Below are 20,985 nucleotides of genomic sequence, written 5' to 3' on the forward strand. Positions count from 1 at the left end.
GTCACAGAATATTCACATATCAGCAGCTGCAGAGCTCACTAATTAATAATTTCCTCACCAACGCAACAAAGCCTCAGGGAGTCATTGTGCCTTATCAAGAAATAGTCCATCATATGACACCACAAGGTGCAATTTTATAATTTCAGGTTTTCTGTGGCTCAAATAATTTGTATGGAAGGTATAAAGGCTCTTTATGGCAAGCTATCCAGCTTCTTACTTTAATTGCATATATTGACAGACAGATGAAAGAAGGAATTAATTTGCACATTTAACGCATGGCAATAAAGCCACTATGTATATACACTCATCCTCACATATGCAAATATGTTATCAGCCAATCTCATAGCAGCAACTTCGTGCATTTAGGGATGTAGACATGGTCAAGATGACCTGCTGAAGTTCAGCTTGAACATCAGAATGGGGAAGAAAGGTGATTTAAGTGACTTTGAATGTGGCATGGTTGTTGGTGCCAGACTGGGTGGACTGAAACTGCTGATCTGCAGGGGTTTTCCAACCATCTCTAAGGTTCCTGGAGAATGGTCCAAAAAAGAGAAAATATCCCTGAGTGGCAATTCTGTGGGTCGAACCTTGAAACAGATGGGCTACAGCAACAGAAGACCATGCCAGGTGCAACTCCTGTCAGCTAAGAACAGGAAACCGAGGACACGGTTTGTGCAGGTTCACCACAATTGGACAAGAGAATACTGGAAAAACACTGTCTGCTCTGATGAGTTTCATTTTCTGCTGTAAAAGTTGGATGATAGGGTCAGAATTTGGTGCAAAAAACATGAAAGCATGGATCCATCCCACCTTGCAAGCTGCTGGTGGTGTAATGTGTGGAGGATATTTTCTTGGCACACTTTTAGCTCCTTAGTACCAACTGGGTGTCATTTAACACCGCAGCCTATCTGAGTATTGCTGGTGACCACCTTAAAGGCTATCCCTTTATAACCATAGTGTGCCCATCTTCTGATGTCTGCTTTCAGCAGGATAACGCACTACGCCGCAAAGCTCAAATCATTTCAAACTGTTTTCTTGAACATGACAGTGAGTCACCAGATCTCAAGCCAACAGAATACCTTTGGGATGTAGTGAAACAGGAGAGTCACATCATATGTGGCTTTCACGTCTGAATCCTAAACTATTTCAGGAGTATCATTATCTGAAGTTAACCATAACAGGTACTCTTCAGGTTTTTCCCACAGCTGGAAATACGTTGATTAGGGAAGAGGTTCTGCCTTGATAAAGCATGGAGGAGAATGGACACAATATGGAGTTACCTGTACACCACCACATGGGTGCAAGGAGGATGCTCTGGACATTTGTACACATGTGCAGGACACGTATGAAAAAAAAGGTATAAGGGGCAATGCGTAACCCCACCCCTTAGACACAGTAAACTTAAAAATAGCCTCATCATATTCCTTATAATAGCTGTGCCCTAACACTGTGGCACTGCTATTGTAAGGGGAAAAGTTTGAAAGGATTTACATGTTTTACAGCCCACTTGCACAGTGTTACAGACAGCCTCTGCCCACATTTGGAATGCTATATTCTAATGGTAGAGCACTGTCAGTAGAGTAAAAATCCATTATCTACTGCCATTAGTGATGCATGCTTTGCAAAATAAAAAAAACAAACAAAAAAAAACATTAAATTGTTTATATGTAACATAAACATAAAATGGAAATGCTATTTGTGTGTTATGAGTGTTCTAATGAACCTCAATTAATATTGCTTCTGAGTGAAAATGCACTGTATATATTTGGCTTCTTAATTAATTATCTGATGGTCTGAAGGGGGATCCATTATTATTATGAAATTTGTGGGCTGCAGTACAAACCTTTATCTGTCTGGCATTTTACTTTTAGGACATACTCTCACAAAAAGCAACATAAACACTCACACCTGCACAGGTTAGTCCTGGTCTCATCCAGACAAGGTCATTGATGCAGGAGTGTCTGAAGAGTTGGTGTTGGGTGTCCTTATAGGAGTAGAAACCACAGGTCTGCAGGAACAGCTCAGTCAGCTGCCTACCACCTAATCTCCTTTGTCAAGGCAACATTAAAGTTGCATTGGGAAGAGGGAGAGCTCATGTGCCACCCAGCTCAAGCTGATTGAGGAAAGCCAAGCCCCTGATAGACACTTAATTTTTGTCACTTAAATAGATACCTAATTTAAAGCATTAATTTGTCTATAGCTCTGATAAAACAGTAGAAGACTTCTAAAATGTCATGCAGTTATCAAAATGTCTTTAAACATTGTTATTGCTTGAAAAATGGAAAGCTCTGTGTATCCTATCATCTTAAGAGCACCAAAAAGGAGACCTTTTTTTTTTTTTACTAGGGGATAAAAGAGAGCACTGCAGCGGGGGGTGGGGGGGGGGGGGGGGTGGGGGGCTGTAAATCCACACAAACAGTACAAATTATTGGCAAATCATTTTGTCAAAAAGGAGTTGTTGCTTGGGGATGTAGGGAGACACAGAAAGGCCCGACAACAAATAAACATTTGTTGCACATCTAAGCCGAGACATCAGAGGGGCCAATTCTTTCAGCCAGAGTATGGTGGAGATCAGCTAGATTAAAGAGGGCTCCAAAATGAGCTATAGATCGTTGAACCTTTATTGTTTATAGTGATGGAAGCTAATCTGATTTTGCTAAAATAAATAATTAAATGAGTTCCAAAACAGTCCTTAACTCCCATCTCAACAATGAACATAAGCATGGGCAGAGAGAAAAAAAAAGATATTAGATCTGCACCAAGTAGAGTCTGATCTTTGTTGCCAGCATATGGGTGCACAATTGGGTCAGGAGATAAGCAAGCCCCTGTGGACTGTGGACAGATGCAATCCATCTCTCGCTGTGTTGATGTCCTCTCCCATCTTGTCTCTCTTACAGGCAGGCAGGGATCAGACCATGACCTGTGGAAAAACAGTCATGCCTTTAGGATGCAGATGAACGGTGAGGATGAGGCCTGGATGGTAGCAGGCTCCCGTGCTTTCCTGACATCTGCTTTCATGAGATATCATGAAATGTGATTTTGCTGAGAGGGCTGATGCAGATCCAAAATCAAAAGGATATCTGGCTTGCTGAGGTGCTCTGGAAAATGATTATATTTTTGCTTTAGAAGTAAAGGTCACGTGATTCCGTTTAGTCTGATTTAATGTGATTTTTCAAGTTATTAATTAGAAAGTTTGAGATTTTGAATAGGCTTCCAATTCAACAAATAAGGCAATAATGCAAATGTACGCACACCTGCACCTTTCTGCGTGCATGTCAATGTGAGGACGTGTCACACAAAAATTATGGCTACACTGTAAACTTTGTGCAGGTCAGCGATTCAGTGGTAATGATGAGCAAGGTGTCTGTCCATTGGCCTGCTGCCTGAAAATCGCAATACATTAGACTGTCAAGCAGGGCGGAAGGTGTAGTGGTAGGTGGGGTGGGTGTACACAGTGCTCTTTGGAACAGACGTGGTGGGATTTTCACGAACCACATCAGTCACGCCACTGGCATATAGCTCTGATCTGGGAGCAAAAATCATCTCAGAGCTGCATTATGATAAATGTCAGAATGAAGAGCAGGAATGAGTGTCATCTGTATATTATCCACTAGCCAGCCTGTATTACTCCACAAGGGGACATGCAGCCCTATTCTGCACCTACACAGAAGTCATCTAATCATTTCATAGCTGGATAATTAACTTTTAGATTTCACCTTTGTGTTATTTATTACTTCCGCCTTCCTGATTAGAGATATTGTTTGCTGTGGAGCACTTTCTAATACCAGGTCTACAGACATGTTATAAATCTAAGTTCCATTCAGTTTTTATTACTTATTCTATTCCAGTTTGCAAGTAGATCAGTTTGAGCTAAATTAATCAGACTACTTGTTCCTAAACCCTCTGTGAGGATGCCCGTGTGCCTACTACTTTACTGCAGTTGAATAGGTCTTAAAGGCTTGCTATATAAAATTACACAATAGAAAGAAATTTATGAAAGAAATTTCTTTTTCATAGATTTTTTTAATCTACCTATGTCTTGATCCCCTACATGTACATTTCCAAGGAGGATGTTGACTCATCAACTTTCTCCTGCAACCTAATCAATATGCAGAAAATATGCTATGTTCTACAGTTCAAAGTAGCACATTGGCAGCAACTTGATTTTACTGGTGTATCTCTCTGGTGAGCTGATTGGAGCTCATGGGACTGATAGGCACCCTTTATCCGGATTAAAGCATCTAAAGACTTTACATCCATCCACCACTGTTTACTAATGCCAAGCAAATAATTCCCCAATATCCACACACGCATAGACACAAACTCACATACCAGGGTCCTAGTAAATTAAAAAAAAAAAAAAAAACATCTGTCACTTCAGTAGTCTGCTTATCTGTCCCAGCCATGTCAGTGCTCTCCCAAGTGAGCACAAAGGCAGCAGTGGTGTTTTATGTTCTGGAGATGAGTTTGCTGATAGCCACACTGCTTCAGCCTCAGTGCTGTTCAAACAGTGAGAGAGCCGTGAGCGGTGATAACCAGGGTCACTGTCTCTTATTGCATTTCTGTAAAACACAGACAAAGGCAATGCCATTGGAGGTAATTAATGGTTTGTGTGACACAGAGAACCACACAATAACAGCATTTGGCTCGATTGGTCTGACTAAACACCACCCTCACTACCACCTCCACACACATACAGTACCCCCCCACGCTCTCCCTTCCCTCCCTCACCCACACCTTCCAAAACGGACCCCTTGAATCCACCACCTCCTCCCCCTTTTCTTTTCTCCCTCTCACACTTTGTGGTCTAAGCTGCATGCTCACTGTCCCGAAACATGATGAACCATTCAGCCCTATGGGAATTTCTCCTCCCAGCTTGCTAGCGTCAGCTACATCTGTGTCTGTCAGCCGGTGTAGTTCCAGCAGCAGCAGTAGCAGCAGCAGCATCAGTGTGGCAATGGTAGTGACTTGGCTCAGGCATCAAGCTGCTTCTCAGTGACATTCTGCTTCAACTTGACTGAGAGGCAGCATCGTTTCCTCTCAGCTCAGACAGGCAGGAAAACTTTTCTTTCTCTGGCTCTGGCTTAGATTCTTCTTTAATTTATTAATGCCAGAGGAAGGATCCCTTTGCAACTTTAAGGATACCTGTCTCATCTGGGCAAACCAGTCTGTTTCGGACAGCTGAGAAGAGTGTCATGCTGTACACCGCGCCTCTTGAGCAGGGATGACTGAAATCTTCCAGTACCCACCCTCTTCCTACTCTCCGTTGTCTTTCTCCTGAACCCCTGTGTTCACACTTTTCCCCAAGACCCCTCCGGCATGCAAGGGTCAAGTCAGCAGGATTTCTCATCCAGCACAATCCTCTCTCCAACTGTGTTGTGATCCTGTTCCTCAGCACCGTACTTGAGCAGAAGGCTTCCCAAGCAAAACAAAGGGATTAACAATGAACTTTGCTCTCACCAGGAGACACGGTCTCCCCTTAAACAGAAGACTGTGAGATCTGATGAAAGTCAGCCGTGAGTATTCATCCTTTTTTCTTCCCTTTACATCAGTCATTTGCTTCACAGTCTCCAGAGAATCATGCCCTTTTTGATTAATGCACAAAGGCATGACCTGGATTCAAGAGGAAATAGCATCATGTGTGCACAAGTGCATGTCTGAGAGGTCTCAGCATGTTTTTTTAATGTAGCCTTTTACCTTGATGAATGCAACAGAGGATAAGCTTCCAAAAAGATGTGTGTACATTTGTTCCTCGGGCAAACTTGCTGTATAGAAAAGCACCATACACACTACATTATGTATGTATCTATTTAGCCCCATATCAGTCTTAAGTTGTAGCTGCTAATTATTGCTAAATACCATTAGTTCTAAGTCAATAAATAACTTGCCTCTTGACATACTGTCTTAATTATTTTCCCACTCATTCCTTTGGAGTTTTAATTTTAGATTCGTATCTGCTGTGATAACCTACATCCGCCTCTCACATATTTCTATGTACACACTTAATCTGTCAATAAAGCATCCAGTTTTATAGCACAATCATATTTCTATCTCCTCTCTAGCCCTCCAATCACCTTCTTTAGCCCTGTCTTAAAATATCTGATAATAGCGCCTATATTTTATTTTCTTCCTCCTGGTTGTAAAATGTTAAATTTGTGTCCTTTAGTTGAATTAAACCAAAAAAAAAAAAAAAAAAGAGGCATTTTGATTCACTTCCACAAAGCCAATCGATATTTTCCTTCAAAAGCTTAAGCTCTTTCCTTCCCCTCCTCTCTTTGATTAACTGCAAATGACAAAACAGAGAAGGATTAAGCAGTGAAGCGTGATTTTAACGAGTCCTTCCTGTCCCCACAGACCTTGTGAGGTGTTACAACAAATGCTGAAAGGTGCTTGTGCTCTTGAGAAAATCCTGCAAGTAGCTGCCACAGAGCAGTAATGGCAATAATGCTGCGGACTAGTAGACTGATTTACCACCAGAAACTTCACAGTGATATTAGTAATATTATGATTTTATTTGTGAACGTTGCAAATTTTCCACTTGGGAGTTTTCATGCTGAAATGCACCATAAGAAACCTGACATTATCCATGTGTTTGTGTGCAGTCTTAGAAATGTGTTCCCTCAACTGTTTAGCTCTTCCAATATCTTTTGTTGTGCAGACAAAAGTAATAGCAGCGCCGAGAAAATGGGGTGAGTTGGGAACAAACATCAGAAAACCCAGAGGCACAAACGAAGGCAGACGCACACTCGTATTTAGGAAAATCTTCACACAATAATTCAAATGAGCCAGATCATTATCCAAATGATGGGGTTTTAATGAAATGCTGTAGTCACTCATAAAACAGTCACTCAGTGTTATTGTTTTATTCCCTCCAGTCGCTGCCAAATCCACTAAGCAGAGCATAATATTCATCTAACGATTGTAGTCCTCATTTCTCAGAGGAGAAAAGATGTAATTTAGGTTTGTGCTGGTTTTAAAAACACAGCATAGAAAAATGTTAAGCAACAAAACCCTTATTTTCATCTTTGGCTTTAGCCGATTCGATCCTATGCTTTCATTGTCTTTCTTTCCCCTTCAGTGCCTGACATAAGAGTGATTCAAGCATTATCTTAGAGCCACCCTCCTCTTCCAGAATGCCACATATCTAGAGTTCTTAGCACTACCCCAGTGAGCTGACTACAGGATGCACAAATCGTTGTGTCAAGGAGGTTTGGGCTGATTTGCACATCACACACACTCATCAGGCAGATGCATAGCCTAAAGTATGGTTTCCTCTGCTTCCTTTGCCTTGACATGCCTCTGTGTTGCTTTCTCCTTCTTCTGATGATCACTCTCGTCTCCTTTCTCTTTTGCTAATGCCACACATGCGCTAATCGCTTCCTTGCTTTTTGCTGTGCTGTGCAGTTGTGTTTCCACCAAAGGACAATGAAAAGAAAGGTTACCTGTGACTAGGAGGCTTGGTGGGGGCAGTGTATGAAGCTACTGCACAGGAGCAATGATGGCCAAGTGCCAGAGGATCTGCAGGAAGCCAGCCTTCAACATGTCTGCCTCTGCAACCAGTTTGGAGGCTCGGGACAGATTTGTGCTACCTGTGCAGACTCACCAACTGGGCACTGTTAATCACTGGATCAATGACCATTACTTATGCATACCAACACGATATTTCAGAGAATGGTCTGATACCCTTAGTATGTATAATTAATAAGGGAGACTCAGTTTTCTTGGCAAGAGCAACACAATTATTTTGCGTCACTGCTGGGCACTGATACACACTTTTAACCTCTCATATAAAAACAAAATTCACATAAAGCCTTCTGTAAAACCAAAATGACAGAAACGCACATCATGATACTGCAGCACTATCTCTGTTTTATTTCTCGCCTCATTTTACTGGGTTGACACGGTCAGCAAAGCTTGCCCATTTCCCAATGTGAGTCACATTTGATACCAAGCTTCATCCATAAAAAGTCAAAAAACAGGCCACAACAGACCATATTCACTATTTATAGTGAGGCAGAGGCCATGTTTACCCCACAGTCTGAGCTCTGAGTGTACCATTAAAATACTTCCTGCTTCGATTTAGAAGCTATTAGCGGGCTTGACTTGTTCTACCACTTGAGGTCAAGCAGCAGAACAAGTCTGTTCTTTGTGTGTGTGGCTGTAAACCTAGAACACAACAGCCATCAGTGAGTCAGGAATATCTCTATTCCAAAAACAGTGCACCTATCATCACTGATTCATTCTTTTCTGAAAAGGAAAATCAAATAGCTTGCATTATAAAATTAGAAAGTCTGTAGCCATGCGTTTTTAGAGTGTAGCTTACTTATCTGGGCTCACGCCAGCAAACTGACATGCTCACGCAAGACTGCTAAAACTGTTATGTTTAGGGGGAGTAATATTTTCCAAGCCACATCAAATAGCCTATGACTATTATAATAAAAAATGTATTAAATGACTATGTGAAAACAGTGTGTGCCTCCCATAGTGATTAGTAAAGATTTATTAGCTATGGGCTAATAAATGCCCCTTTCAAACAACTATTAAACTGTCCACTAATAAATTTTTCATTTATGCTTTCACTTACGTACCATCATTTTGGAAAAAAACAAAAAACAGGACAATAATGACAACAAAACAAAAAACAGCTGTTTTCAGGAGAAAGTAAAAACTCCAGTGAACTGTGCCTTTCTAAAACAAATCAAACATGTGACCATAAGCTGCAAGATGCTTCCAAGCTCTAAAATGTAAGCCAATCACAGAAATGCCTCAAACCTGCAGTTTCAAATAGCCAGCAGGGAGCAAGAAAAAAAAAAAAACCCAAACATCCCAGTTAGTCATGGTAAAAAGAAAGGGCACCCTCTTTCTCTCTTATAAGATTTTTACAGATCATGACATCAGGGAATCAGGGAAATGCAACCTCAGATGTACTACAGAGTATGACGTGTCATTATTTATTTAATTAACAGAAATTAGGCCAAAATGCACAGGGAGTGTGCAAAAAAAAAAAAACTCAGGACACCCTTACGGCTTCCATAGGGCTAGATAAGCTGCAGGTTGGTGCTGCTAATCAAATGTACTTGATTAACTGATCATCAGCAAGTTTGAGCACCTCTGTGAAAGCAAAAGCTTTGGTAGTTTGCAGGTCTGGATCATTCAGGTGTGAGTTAACTTTAATGTCAAGGAGGAAAGACACCAGCAATGATCACAGAGAAGCAATTGTTGCTGCTCACCAATCTAGGAGTGTTTATAAGGCCATTTTCAACCAATGTGAGTCCTGAAATTTGATAGTAAGAAAGCTTATTCACAAGTGGAAAACATTCAGGAAAGTTGCCAATTATCTCCCAGAAGTGGATGTCACAACAAATTCAACAATGCCAGTGTGTGCAGTGCTCGGAGAAATTACAAAAAACCCAAAGGCTACGTCTCAGACTCCATAGGCCTCAGTTAGCATGTTAAATGTTAAAGTTGAAACACAGCATATCAGCTCAAACACCTCATATACCAGCTGTCAATCACAGTGTTGAAGGGGTGATGATTTGGGCTCGTTTTACAGCTATAGGACCCGGGCACCTTTCAGTCATTGGGATGACCATGAACTCTCCTGCATACCAAAGTATTCTCGCATCAAATGTGACGCCATCTGTCCGAAACTTAGCCTAAAATAGGTCATAAAACATGACAGCAGCCTACAACTAGCAAATCTGCAACAGAATGGCTGAAAAATAAAAGAATCAAGATGTTGCAATGCCCCAGTCAAAGTCCAGACAATGTAGAGTTAAGCAAGGACCTTCAGAAAACTGTGCATAAACAAATGTCTGAAAACCTCAATGAACTGAAGCAATGTTGTAAAGAAGAGTGGGCCAAGATTCCTCCACAATGATGTGACACACTGATAAAGTCAAACAAAAAACAAAGACTGGTTCTACAAGCCATTGAATCATGGGATATACTTAGTTTTTCACGCAGAGCTTCTGCATGTTCATTTCCCCTAAATGGTCCCATTTAGAGTAAAATAGATGATAAACAGACTTCAAAACACCAAGATGGGAACAGTCCAAATTCTCCAGGCTTCATAACATGACTTTACTAACCAATGTATTGGTACATGCTTTATCTACAGTCTTTGAATTGGACATAATTAACAGCCAGCTTGTCAATGTATTGGAACTTTTAGCAGCAGAGTTTCTGTTTAGGAGACCAAAAAAACAACAGAGTGAACATTGAACAGAAACCTTAAGCAATACAAAATATTTTTTGCAGGATAAATTTAACATGCAGCTAAGATGATGTCATTTAGGAAGCGTTAACTGAGGCTGACATTAGATGTATTTGTGCAATGCACATTGACAAATTGGTCCATCTTTTAAAGGTGGAGATGCCAGGTCCAAGGGCTCCCCTGTTCCATAAATTCAATAAATAATTTCCTGATGATTTTATGGGCTCAGTCACTAGTTACAGGCCACACCGAATAGAACTTTAGGTCAGTTTTGATTATGAGTCAGAAAGGAGGATAACCAAGGATGGTCTCATTGGCTAATGCCTTGTGATTGACAAGCTGCTGATGCTTGGTTTCACAATCAGATCCACTCCTCGTTCAGCACATCAAAATTCAAAACACAAAGATGGTGATGGTGAAAACTCTTAGCTTGAGGCTTATGATGGGTAATATCACAGTTAGCTCTGTCCATCTTTTATACTGTCTGTGGTCCCATTCTGTGAACACTCAGTACTCATGGCTCACCGCACACCCGTCTTTCAAGCAAACCTTCATTTTGCTTTGTTGTGACATTTTTCTGTTTACAAAATCGGTCCAAAATTGTGACATCAAGTGTCTCCAAGACCACATTTTGCCCCAAGTCTGGATCAACATAATGGACCTAAAAAATGGCGTTACTACCCCCAGAAACATGCTGCAAACATCACTAAAGTTTCTCCACAGATGTCTTTGAACCATATACTTTTATAAAATTCCTACCTTAAATAAAGTCTCAGAGTCGAAAACTGAGATCAGAAACTGCTATTAAAGTGAACATTTTCCATCCCTCTATCCATCCATCCATACATGCATACGTCCTATAACAAGATCAGGGACATTTGAAGTCCTGCAGGAGGACCCCAACTGTTGCACAGTCACTGTAATGTTATTTGTGTGGACCTGAGGCTGCCACTCCTGCTTACCTGGCCCCATCCAAAGAATGCCTCTGAATAATGAACTTATTTCTCAGGAGAGTTAGTGATTATATCCAAAGCATTACTGTACATGTACATTGTAGACAGTGATACATCTCTCTTTGGAAGAGTTATCCACTTGAGAAGTTAAGAGAGAGTTTCCTTTCACCCGTCCTCAGAATTTAGTAGCATTTTTCAGATTAGGCAGGTTTGGATGCTAAGAGATGGATTGGTTAAAAAAAAAAAAAGAAGAAGTAATTTGAGCTTTAGAAAATAGTCACAGAATAGTTGTGTTTTTCTGTTTTTGAACTAAAGGAAAGTGGCCTCAGCTGCATTATCACTTTGCAAGACAGTAACATTAAGTAAGCTAAAGATCTCTGTTTGGAACCACAGAAAAGATTTAACCATTTTTTTCTGCATACACTAAGTTTTCCAAAGCAGCTCTGATACACTACCCTGGTCTCTAGATATATACATTTTTTTCCTTTTTTTTGTTTGATGAGAGCACTCTTACACTCCAGGGTTAGTCTTCTGATATATAAATGCTTGTATACATGTTTGAAAGCCAATTCCCCTGCCACTGACTGCTTTCCCAGCTTCCCTTTGCCTATGTTTTGGAACAGGCTGGTTGAGAGGGTAATGTGTAAAGCTGTCTTTACCTAGATGTGTGCCAGTATGCTGGCTGACAGCCTGAAGCTTCATTTGGTGCTCCCCACATGGAGGTTATCTGCACTGAGTTCATTGTTGCTCTGCACTGTGAGTCTCAGAGCATCTGCACCTCCCTGATGGTAGATTTACCATATGGCGTAGCTGTATTATTTTCAGTAGAACAGAATAACTGTGAATGTGAACATAAAATGTTAGAGTTTGGAAGGTCATGCACAGGACACAGATGCTGGGCTGTAACATAGTGATTTTCTAATTTTAAACAGACCAAATGGCATGGATGAAAATACCAGTGCCATGGTGTCCAGTTGGCTGCAGTATTTCCTGAGGGAAGAGTGTCCGTTCTAGAAAGATGGAGGGTGTGACAGCTGATTAACTTATAGAAAAACAAGAGAAAGACCCAAACAGTAGATATATGTAAATAAATAGTCTGCATGAATGGGTATGAATCTGTATCAGTTGCATATGCAAATATACTCAATTCCACATGATTTAATCTTGCTTCAGTAAATTTGAAACCCTCCAAAGTGAGCACGAGACTACACGGATCTGTTATGTGTTTGTAGTCCATGAAAGACAAGGCATCAAGTCCCGTGGGGTTCGGGCTGGCATGGATAGCCAGACACTCGCTATTGATTGTAGTTTCCAGCACAGAGGAACAACATTTTCACATACCTGCTCTAACCTGAGAGAGAGGGAAGCTTGCGTGTCTGCCATTTTCACTGTTAGCCTGAGCACAGACGTGAAAACAACAGCGCTCAAATACGCCGTCGATTAGTGAGGGATTATTCGCTGTGCAGGTCACTCACCGTCCCTGCATTCCTGGGATAGTTTTTTTCAACAGCCGAGAAAACGCGTTAGCAGGGAAAAGCAAACTAATGATCAAACAGTCATACAGAAATGTTTTGCTTATTTGATAATTACAATGCAGTTCATCTCAAAAAAGGACAGCAGATTGATGAAAATAAGCTGACAGCAAGTTTGAAATGTAGGCAGGCATTTGGAGGTTTAAGCTACCTCCAAATTGGATCTCTGAATTAATATATATGTATAAATTAAACATCTTACAGCAAATTAATCTTCTCTCCAAAAACATGTGAAATGGGCAAACATGTAAATTACTCACAATGCATGTGACTAGTATGTATGTGATAACCCTGCCAGTAACCTTTGACCATTGCTGGAAGGCTTGACCCCATCACAGTCAGAAAATGTGCAATACAGTAAGTACAAAAAATAATAGGTGATTACTCTTCAGTTATACATAACATCTCACTCTGATGTGTTATGTCTGTTTCACTCTGTTGGTTTTATATTGATGTGAAGCACCCTGTGATTTGTATCTAGAAAGGCACTATATTAATACATTTACTTACTTCTGTAAGCAAATGAACCTATCCAAGTAGATACACTTAAAATTATCTTTTTGTTTATACACTTATAAAGTAGTAACTTTTAAAGACGCTAACTCATCATTACATATAACATATTTACTATAAAAATGATTCTGGTTTCTCCAGAATGCAGTAAATATCGCATTGTTGAATATTTATTTTTTTACAGATATTAGTAATATTTCCACTTTAGCAATAAATAATATTGATGTAATGACCTGGATCATTGTGCCACTGCCTGATTCCATATGGCTGCATACTCACATGAGTTAATCAGCTGACAAAAAAATGCTAATCTGTATTGTATAAAACATGTAAGATTCAAAATTAGTGCCTGTGGCTTGTGCTTGGTGGTGGACTGTGTATCTAGTAGTAAATTATTTAAGGAGGAAAACATGTTAGTCTGAATATTTTCACCCCAAATCTGAATGCGAGTCCAAGTTTGACAATTTGATCCACGCTGAACTGCTGCCATCTAGTGGCAGAGATATAGAGTAATGTCTCTGTCTTTTTTCTTCTTTTTTCAGGAAGGCTTAGTGGAAATGAAAAACCGAACAACCCATGTCATGGTTGGATGGCAATAATCAGGAAAAGGCCATGGAAGGAGAAAATATGAACTCCACAGTAAATACCAGCACAATGGACATTCACTTGGTCACTCACAGTCTCTGGGAGGTGATCACCATTGCAACTGTCTCAGCTATAGTCAGCCTCATTACCATTGTGGGGAATGTTCTAGTGATGGTCTCGTTTAAAGTCAACAGCCAACTGAAGACAGTAAACAATTACTACCTGCTGAGTTTGGCAGCTGCTGACCTCATCATAGGTGTTTTCTCCATGAATTTATACACCTCTTACATACTGATGGGTTACTGGGCCTTAGGAAATCTTGCCTGTGACTTGTGGTTGGCTGTGGACTATGTGGCTAGTAATGCCTCAGTCATGAACCTGCTAGTGATCAGTTTTGACAGATATTTCTCCATCACCAGGCCTCTAACCTACAGGGCCAAACGGACTCCTAAACGAGCTGGCATCATGATAGGTTTAGCCTGGCTAGTGTCGCTTGTTCTGTGGGCCCCACCTATTCTCTGCTGGCAGTACTTTGTTGGAAAGAGGACTGTCCCTGAGAGGCAATGCCAAATCCAGTTTTTCTCTGAGCCTGTGATTACCTTTGGGACAGCTATTGCAGCCTTTTACATCCCTGTATCAGTCATGACAATCCTCTACTGCAGAATCTACAAGGAGACAGAAAAGAGGACAAAAGATCTTGCAGAGCTTCAGGGGATTAACTATTCTACAGACTCTGGGGTGACCCAGCCTCAGAAAACCATCATCAGGTCTTGTTTTAGCTGCAAACTAAGTTCAGCTTCACATGACAGGACCCAGGCCTCCTGGTCATCCTCAACTAGGAGTAACGCTGTCAAATCAGCAGCAACCACCAGTGATGAGTGGTCCAAAGCTGGACAGCTGACCACATTTAACAGCTATGCCTCCTCAGAGGACGAGGACAGGCCAGTGTCTCCAGGAGACTTTCAGGCCTCCTTCAGGAACCAGGGTTGTGAGGCCAGCAAGAGTGGAGTATGCAGCGAGAGCGAGCAGCTCAGCAGCTACGATGAAGACAGTTTCTTTCAGACACCACCCAAAAGCAGCTCTCAGAAGAGCAGCAAGTGTGTGTCCTACAAGTTTAAACCAGTGACTAAAGAAAGCCACGTCGAGCACCAAAGCAAAAATGGAGACACGAAAATGGCATCATCAACATTCTCCTCGGCTGAGTCTATGAGCGTTCCATCCACCTCCACGACGTCCAAGCCCATAGACACAACGCTGAAGAACCAGATCACCAAGAGAAAGAGGATGGTGCTGATCAAAGAAAGAAAGGCGGCTCAGACTCTCAGCGCCATCCTGCTGGCCTTCATCTTAACATGGACTCCTTATAACATCATGGTGCTTATTTCTACCTTCTGCTCACACTGCATCCCTGTCTCCCTCTGGCACCTGGGCTACTGGCTGTGCTACGTCAACAGCACTGTCAATCCCATGTGCTACGCCCTTTGCAACAAGACTTTCCAAAAGACCTTTCGCATGCTCTTACTCTGCCAGTGGAAAAAGAAAAGGATTGAAGAAAAACTATACTGGTATGGACAAAACCCTGTGGTCAGCACTAAACTGGCCTGAGCTTTCAAGGAGTAAGACAATTGCTGTAAATCATACATTTGCACCAATAACTATGGCTTTATGAACTTCTACATACATATTAGGTGATATCAAAAGATATCCAGAGGATCTTATAGTGCTGCTCATTAATCAGTAGGCCTGCTATAGTGTATGGTAATCGCTGCTGGAAGAATATTATATATTTTGTACACTGTATATAGGTTCAAAATTATAAAAAAAACATACCAGTATTTTTCTCCAAATTGATGCACATAATGGCATCGATTAACGCTATGATATTTGGAGATCATCATGAAATTGGTCCAGAATGTCACAACACACACACACACACACACACACACACACACACACACACACACACACACACACACACACACACACACACACACACACACATGCACTCGTTTAATTCTCTGAGTTTTGTGCTTTTACTGATGAGGCACCTTTCCAAATTGCTGTTTTATTTTAAAGGGCTAATTCACATCATCATCATGATGTTGGACTCTTGCTTGTTAAGTCAAGATGGTTACTTGATGTTTATGACGCCTTTTAATGTGTGCCACTGTAATTTGTCCGATGAATAAATGTGCATAGATTCAGCTTCATTGTTTTGTCATCACTCGCTATGAATTTTATGTGGTGCAAAATCCCAGTGCAAGTTACAGTGATAGTAAAAGGCATTAATAAATCACTTGAATTTAACAACGATGGTCGGCAGTTCAAAGACAAACATTTTTTTCTCATTCCAGTTTCACTGCATAACTAACTTGTTAATAATGTCAGTGTTTACATAATATGTTTTGTGGAGGATATAACAGTTTGCAGTGTTTATGAATTCACTTTATTACATTTCATTCTCAGGATATTTTCTTTTTCTTTGAGCATTGAATTACAGTATTTTTTCCCCATGAATTATTGTGGCTAAATCAATATCACTGTATTTCTGGCAAACTTGTATTGTACTGTGGAAAATATGTTGGTGCAGTGTTCCTTTCTGTAAGCATTGAACGGAAGATGGCTTGCAAAAGTTATTTTATTTTTATGTGTCATAAGCTATAATGCCATGAACCTTTTTTTGGTAACTGTGATAAACCAGGAGCCTGCACTTGCAATTTTCAGAAAGAAAGAAAAAAAAAAAAAAAAAAGATTTGCTTCAAGTACACAGCTAAAAAAAAAATATTAAAGGAACACTTTGAAAACACATCAGATCTCACAAATTATCAACCTGAATTCAAAGACACCCCGAAAATCAAAGTGAAAAAATGGAGCAGCAGGCTTGTCCTTTTTGCCAAAATTTCATTGCAGCAACTCAAAATAGTACTCACTAATTTGTATGGCCCCCACATGCTTGTATGCATGCATGACAACATTGGGGCATGCTCCTAATGAGATGGTGGATGGTGTTCGGGGGATCTCCTCCCAGATCTAGACCAGGGCATTACTGAGTTACTGGACAGTCTGAGGTGTAACCTGGTGGATGGACCGAAACATAATGTCCCAGAGGTGTTCTATTGGGTCAGTGTTATCAATTCCTTCATCCTCCAGGAACTGCCTGCATACTCTCACCACATGAGGCCAGGCATTGTCATGCACCAGGAAGGATCCAGGACCCACTGCATCAGCGTAGGGTCTGAGAGTGGGTCCAAGGATTTCATCCTGATGCCTAATGGCAGTCAGGGTGCCGTTGCCTAGCCTGTAGAGGTCTGTGCCCCTCCTTGGATTAACAGCCCCCTCTGCTACTTAACTGCACAGATCGATATCCCAGAGATTTAATGAAGTTTGAATGATGCTGTGCTCTGATTAAAAAGTGTTCCTTTAAATTTTTGAGCAGTATATAGTGACTTGGTGTATGATGGAAACAAAGCTAGAGCTAAAGCTGTACTGCGACTTTTTAATGTGTTTCGAGTTTGTGATAATTTTTTGTTTCTTTCCAGTATTTTGTGATCATGTCCATGCATTTCTGAATAAAATGTGGTCAATGGACGGTCCAATAGTTATTACAGGAAAATTACTGATATCATCCATTGTAGTTTTTGATGAAACTAAGACTAAAATCTGACATAAATCATGAGAAAAAGTCCTCATAGCTCATCCTTCTTGCAGTTTCCACTCTGAATCACTTTGACTGTGTCAGACGGTCTCACCATCATCCATGCATACTTGCATAGCCGCTCCTTGTTGCAGTCTTTCTGCCAGTAGATGACGTTCCTGCGATTTAGATTGGCACCGGCGCAGGCATCGTACCACCAACCTCCTCCTGGCACCCCTTGAAACTCCAGTTTGGCACAGTTTTGGAAGTAGTTATCATTGTCTCTGTCTTTAGTGGTGAATTTCTGATTGTCGTGCAGATAGTTCTCTGTGTCCAAGGTCATAGCGTCTATGGCTGTGCCCTCAAACAACCCCAGCCTCAGTCTATATGCTGATGATTCATCCTCCACCAGGAATGGATCATACTCTCCCATCTTGGTGATGGCATCTCGGTCCACGAGTTTTACTCCGAGTTTATAGCGTGCAGGGCCACGGGTGAGCAGATGAAGATATTCATTCCCAAGCCAATGATCTCCAGTGATAGACCCAAAGCCTTTCTTATATTCAGCCCAAGTGCGGTCAAAGTTCACACTGCTATTGACAGTAATATGCTGCACCACAGTCCAGCCTCCCTCCTGCATGGCACAGTAGGCCACAATGGGGGAGCCCCCTGGTTGGATCAGGTACACGCCGTCTCTGGCCTGGCCTGAAGAGGCCATCAGCATTTCATAGCAGTCTCTGGGCAGCACTGTCGAGCAAATAAACATCAGTCATATCAAATCTAATAACAGCCAATTAGAATTACTCTTTTGCCAAGAATCATCTTTAATAGTTACCACATCATAATTGTCTTTTCTTTTTTCACAATTATCACTTAGTACAAAAGATTACAATCAGTTCTGCAACCTTCAAAAGGAACCAGAGAAGATTGCTTATTTAAACCTACCTCATGTACAATTTGATTATGTTTAACCTCAGTTGTAGAGTCAAAAGTTGCACTGTGGTAACCATCAATTAGCAGTGTTTGAAAATGTGTTTATCTTCTGCTATTTTCTATATTTTTACCTGAAGCATCATTAGATTTTAACACAAATCCTTAAGGTCAGTGAAAAAAAAAATCCAGTTATTGAGGGAAATAATCCATTTATATATCTGAGGGACAAAACATATTAACTTCTACTTTGAGAATCTGGTGTTGTGCAGCAATAACTGCAACTAAATGTTGATCAGCCATCAATTTTACTTTATTCCTTCATACAGAACAGCTTTAGTTCTGAGATGGTGGTGGGTTTGCTTGAATTACCTGCTTAGCTCAGGTTCTTCAGCAGCACAAAAGTCAGGACTTTGACTTTGGACATTTCAAAGCATTATCTCTTATCTTCACTTCTCTCCTTTGGTAAAAACAACTTGTGTGATGAGTTCTCTTACTCCATGACCTACTTTCTCTTTAGATTCAGTTCACAGATTGACCTCCTTTAGAATTTGCTTGTTTACTGTAGTTCATATACCATGGCCCAAATTCACCAAAATAGACCCAAACCATGATGCTCCCTCCACCATGCATTGGAAAATGTTTTTATGGTGTTGTGTCGCGTTTTCTCCAAAGATAATTGCTCAGATTTAAATGAAGTTTTTAATCACATTCATCCACAAAAATACTGTATTACCAATACCCTTCTGTGGATAGAAAGCTGTAGGTGGGCAGCTGTGGTTTTTTTGGAGAGGAGTGGCTTTCCACTTGGAGCCCTGCTCTGCACACTGTTCCTGCTCAGTGTTTTCTTGATGTTGCACTTGAAAACATTAACTTTAATGTGAAAGAGGCCTCTACATACTTAGAAAAGAAATTAACCTCTTGGAATAATCTGTGTTGTCATCTTTTCTTGAACAGGGTAACAACCAAATTTGTTTTTCTTTTTTTTATTCTGAAAGAAACAGAACAGCAGCTGAGACATATCCATGGCAAGGACACAGAAGGTTTACAATCCTGTTTTCCTGAGTGTGGACTGATGGAGTAGAAAAACGCTTAAAAGCTGTTTCTGTTACTGTACCTTGCTCCAGCGCAGTGAGCATCAGCACCAATTTTCCTGATGTTCACAGAAATCTCCTTTGTTTTTGTCATGATTCACTTCCTCATATGTGATGTGAAGATCACATTGTAAGTCTCTCTTCTTAAAATTCACAGTGGCCTCATGTTTATTGAAAAAACAAAAATTAAACTAGATTATAGCTTCAGCTTGAGTTTGCTACTAACCCTACAGGTTCCCATAAATTTGCCAGTCAACATGTAATGCTGGATATTTTTCCTCAGTTCAGACATTTCTGAAATAATGTTTTCTTTTCTTAATGAACTCTTTATCGACTCTTGGGACTTGTATGAAAATGTGATGATCTCTCTGGGTGATATTTATGGAGAAATGAAGAAACTTTCAAGCACCACTCTAGTTAGTATTGATGGCTGCAGCACAACAACACAGTTTCTCAATGTTTCCCAGGTAAACACATAAAACCTTGATCAACTGCCAAAATCTTACAGCTGTTTTTCTAACAAATTACCTTTTAACGACACACACATAACCTCAGACGACCTAATACTTAGTTAGTGAGTCAGGAAGCAATTTGGATATACAGATTGGAACTATGACTCTCACATCCATAAGAGTAATCTTCACAGAAATTATGTTTTGAAGGTTTTCAGCATTTAAAAACAATCAAATGACTTTCCAAACCAGTGTTTTAAAAATTCTCCAAACTGAAGTGCAGTTTTTGTCTTCAGCAACGCCAAATCCACAACTGAAACAGACAAAGAACAGTCAAACTGAAAGTGAAAGCCTGCATAAAAAAATAAATACCTCTCATTCCACGGTTCAGGACCAATTTGTGCTCATCAGGGGAAAGGAGATTGAGGTTTTCAGCTTGAAGATGCTCCATGACAAGTCCGGTCACATTAAGCAGCAGCAAAGCTGCTGTTGGCAACAGACATCTCAAACACTTCATCTTTCACTTTCTTCTGTGGTCAAACCAACAGCACTTTTTAGTGAGACAGGTAAACTGATATAAAACTGATACTAAATTTAATAAAGTTAATTAAGTACCCTCAACAATTATACAAATACAGAATCAAGGTGCTTACGTTAAGTCTCCAAACACAATGCAGAAATCCTCTCCCACCCTGTATTTGTCTCCTCTGAGCATATGAAAAGCAGCAGAACACAAAGCCAACAGCTGAGTTCAGACTGAAAGTTCACTGTATTGCCGTGCCTGTGCCCAGTTAGAGTTGGACTTTATCCTCAGGTTCATCTTAAAACGATAGACACCAATCCTCGACTTATCTGTGTGAAGCGAGATAAATCCTGCATTTAAACACATATCTCTGCCTTACTTAAACCACTTCAACAGTGAATGAGGTCAAAGTCCAGCTGAACTGTAAAGGTTCAGCTTTAGCCTTTGGTCATTTCGCTCCTCCTCCTACTGAGTGTTTTTGTGTGTTAATTAGAGTGTGTAAGCCCCTGATCAGAACTGGTGTCTGCCCTTGCTTCAAGACATGCCTACTACC

General features: G+C 40.6%; 2 protein-coding genes across 2 annotated transcripts; one reads left to right on the forward strand and one right to left on the reverse strand.

The window, feature by feature from the left end:
• The first annotated feature begins 5,023 nt into the window (after positions 1-5,023).
• On the forward strand, positions 5,024-16,549 carry chrm5a (cholinergic receptor, muscarinic 5a). Its single transcript, XM_030718969.1, has 2 exons — positions 5,024-5,516; positions 13,757-16,549. The coding sequence occupies exon 2, from the start codon at positions 13,791-13,793 to the stop codon at positions 15,402-15,404; it is 1,614 nt and encodes a 537-aa protein (XP_030574829.1). The 5' UTR covers positions 5,024-5,516; positions 13,757-13,790; the 3' UTR covers positions 15,405-16,549.
• Positions 16,550-17,026: 477 nt separating this feature from the next.
• On the reverse strand, positions 17,027-20,815 carry LOC115772971 (fibrinogen-like protein 1-like protein). Its single transcript, XM_030719439.1, has 3 exons — positions 20,563-20,815; positions 20,282-20,439; positions 17,027-18,180 (listed from the first exon to the last, which is right to left on the reverse strand). The coding sequence occupies exons 2-3, from the start codon at positions 20,424-20,426 to the stop codon at positions 17,486-17,488; spliced, it is 840 nt and encodes a 279-aa protein (XP_030575299.1). The 5' UTR covers positions 20,427-20,439; positions 20,563-20,815; the 3' UTR covers positions 17,027-17,485.
• Positions 20,816-20,985: the final 170 nt, after the last annotated feature.

Source organism: Archocentrus centrarchus, chromosome 22 (assembly GCF_007364275.1).
Source record: "Archocentrus centrarchus isolate MPI-CPG fArcCen1 chromosome 22, fArcCen1, whole genome shotgun sequence".
NCBI classification, from domain to species: domain Eukaryota; kingdom Metazoa; phylum Chordata; class Actinopteri; order Cichliformes; family Cichlidae; genus Archocentrus; species Archocentrus centrarchus.

Coding starts and splice junctions, on each gene's coding strand:
- LOC115772971 (XM_030719439.1), bottom strand. CDS start 20,426: ATGAAGTGTTTGAGATGTCTGTTGCCAACAGCAGCTTTGCTGCTGCTT. Junction 18,181..20,281: donor CCTGAACCGTGGAATGAGAG/GTATTTATTTTT, acceptor TTTGCTCGACAG/TGCTGCCCAGAGACTGCTAT.
- chrm5a (XM_030718969.1), top strand. CDS start 13,791: ATGTCATGGTTGGATGGCAATAATCAGGAAAAGGCCATGGAAGGAGAA.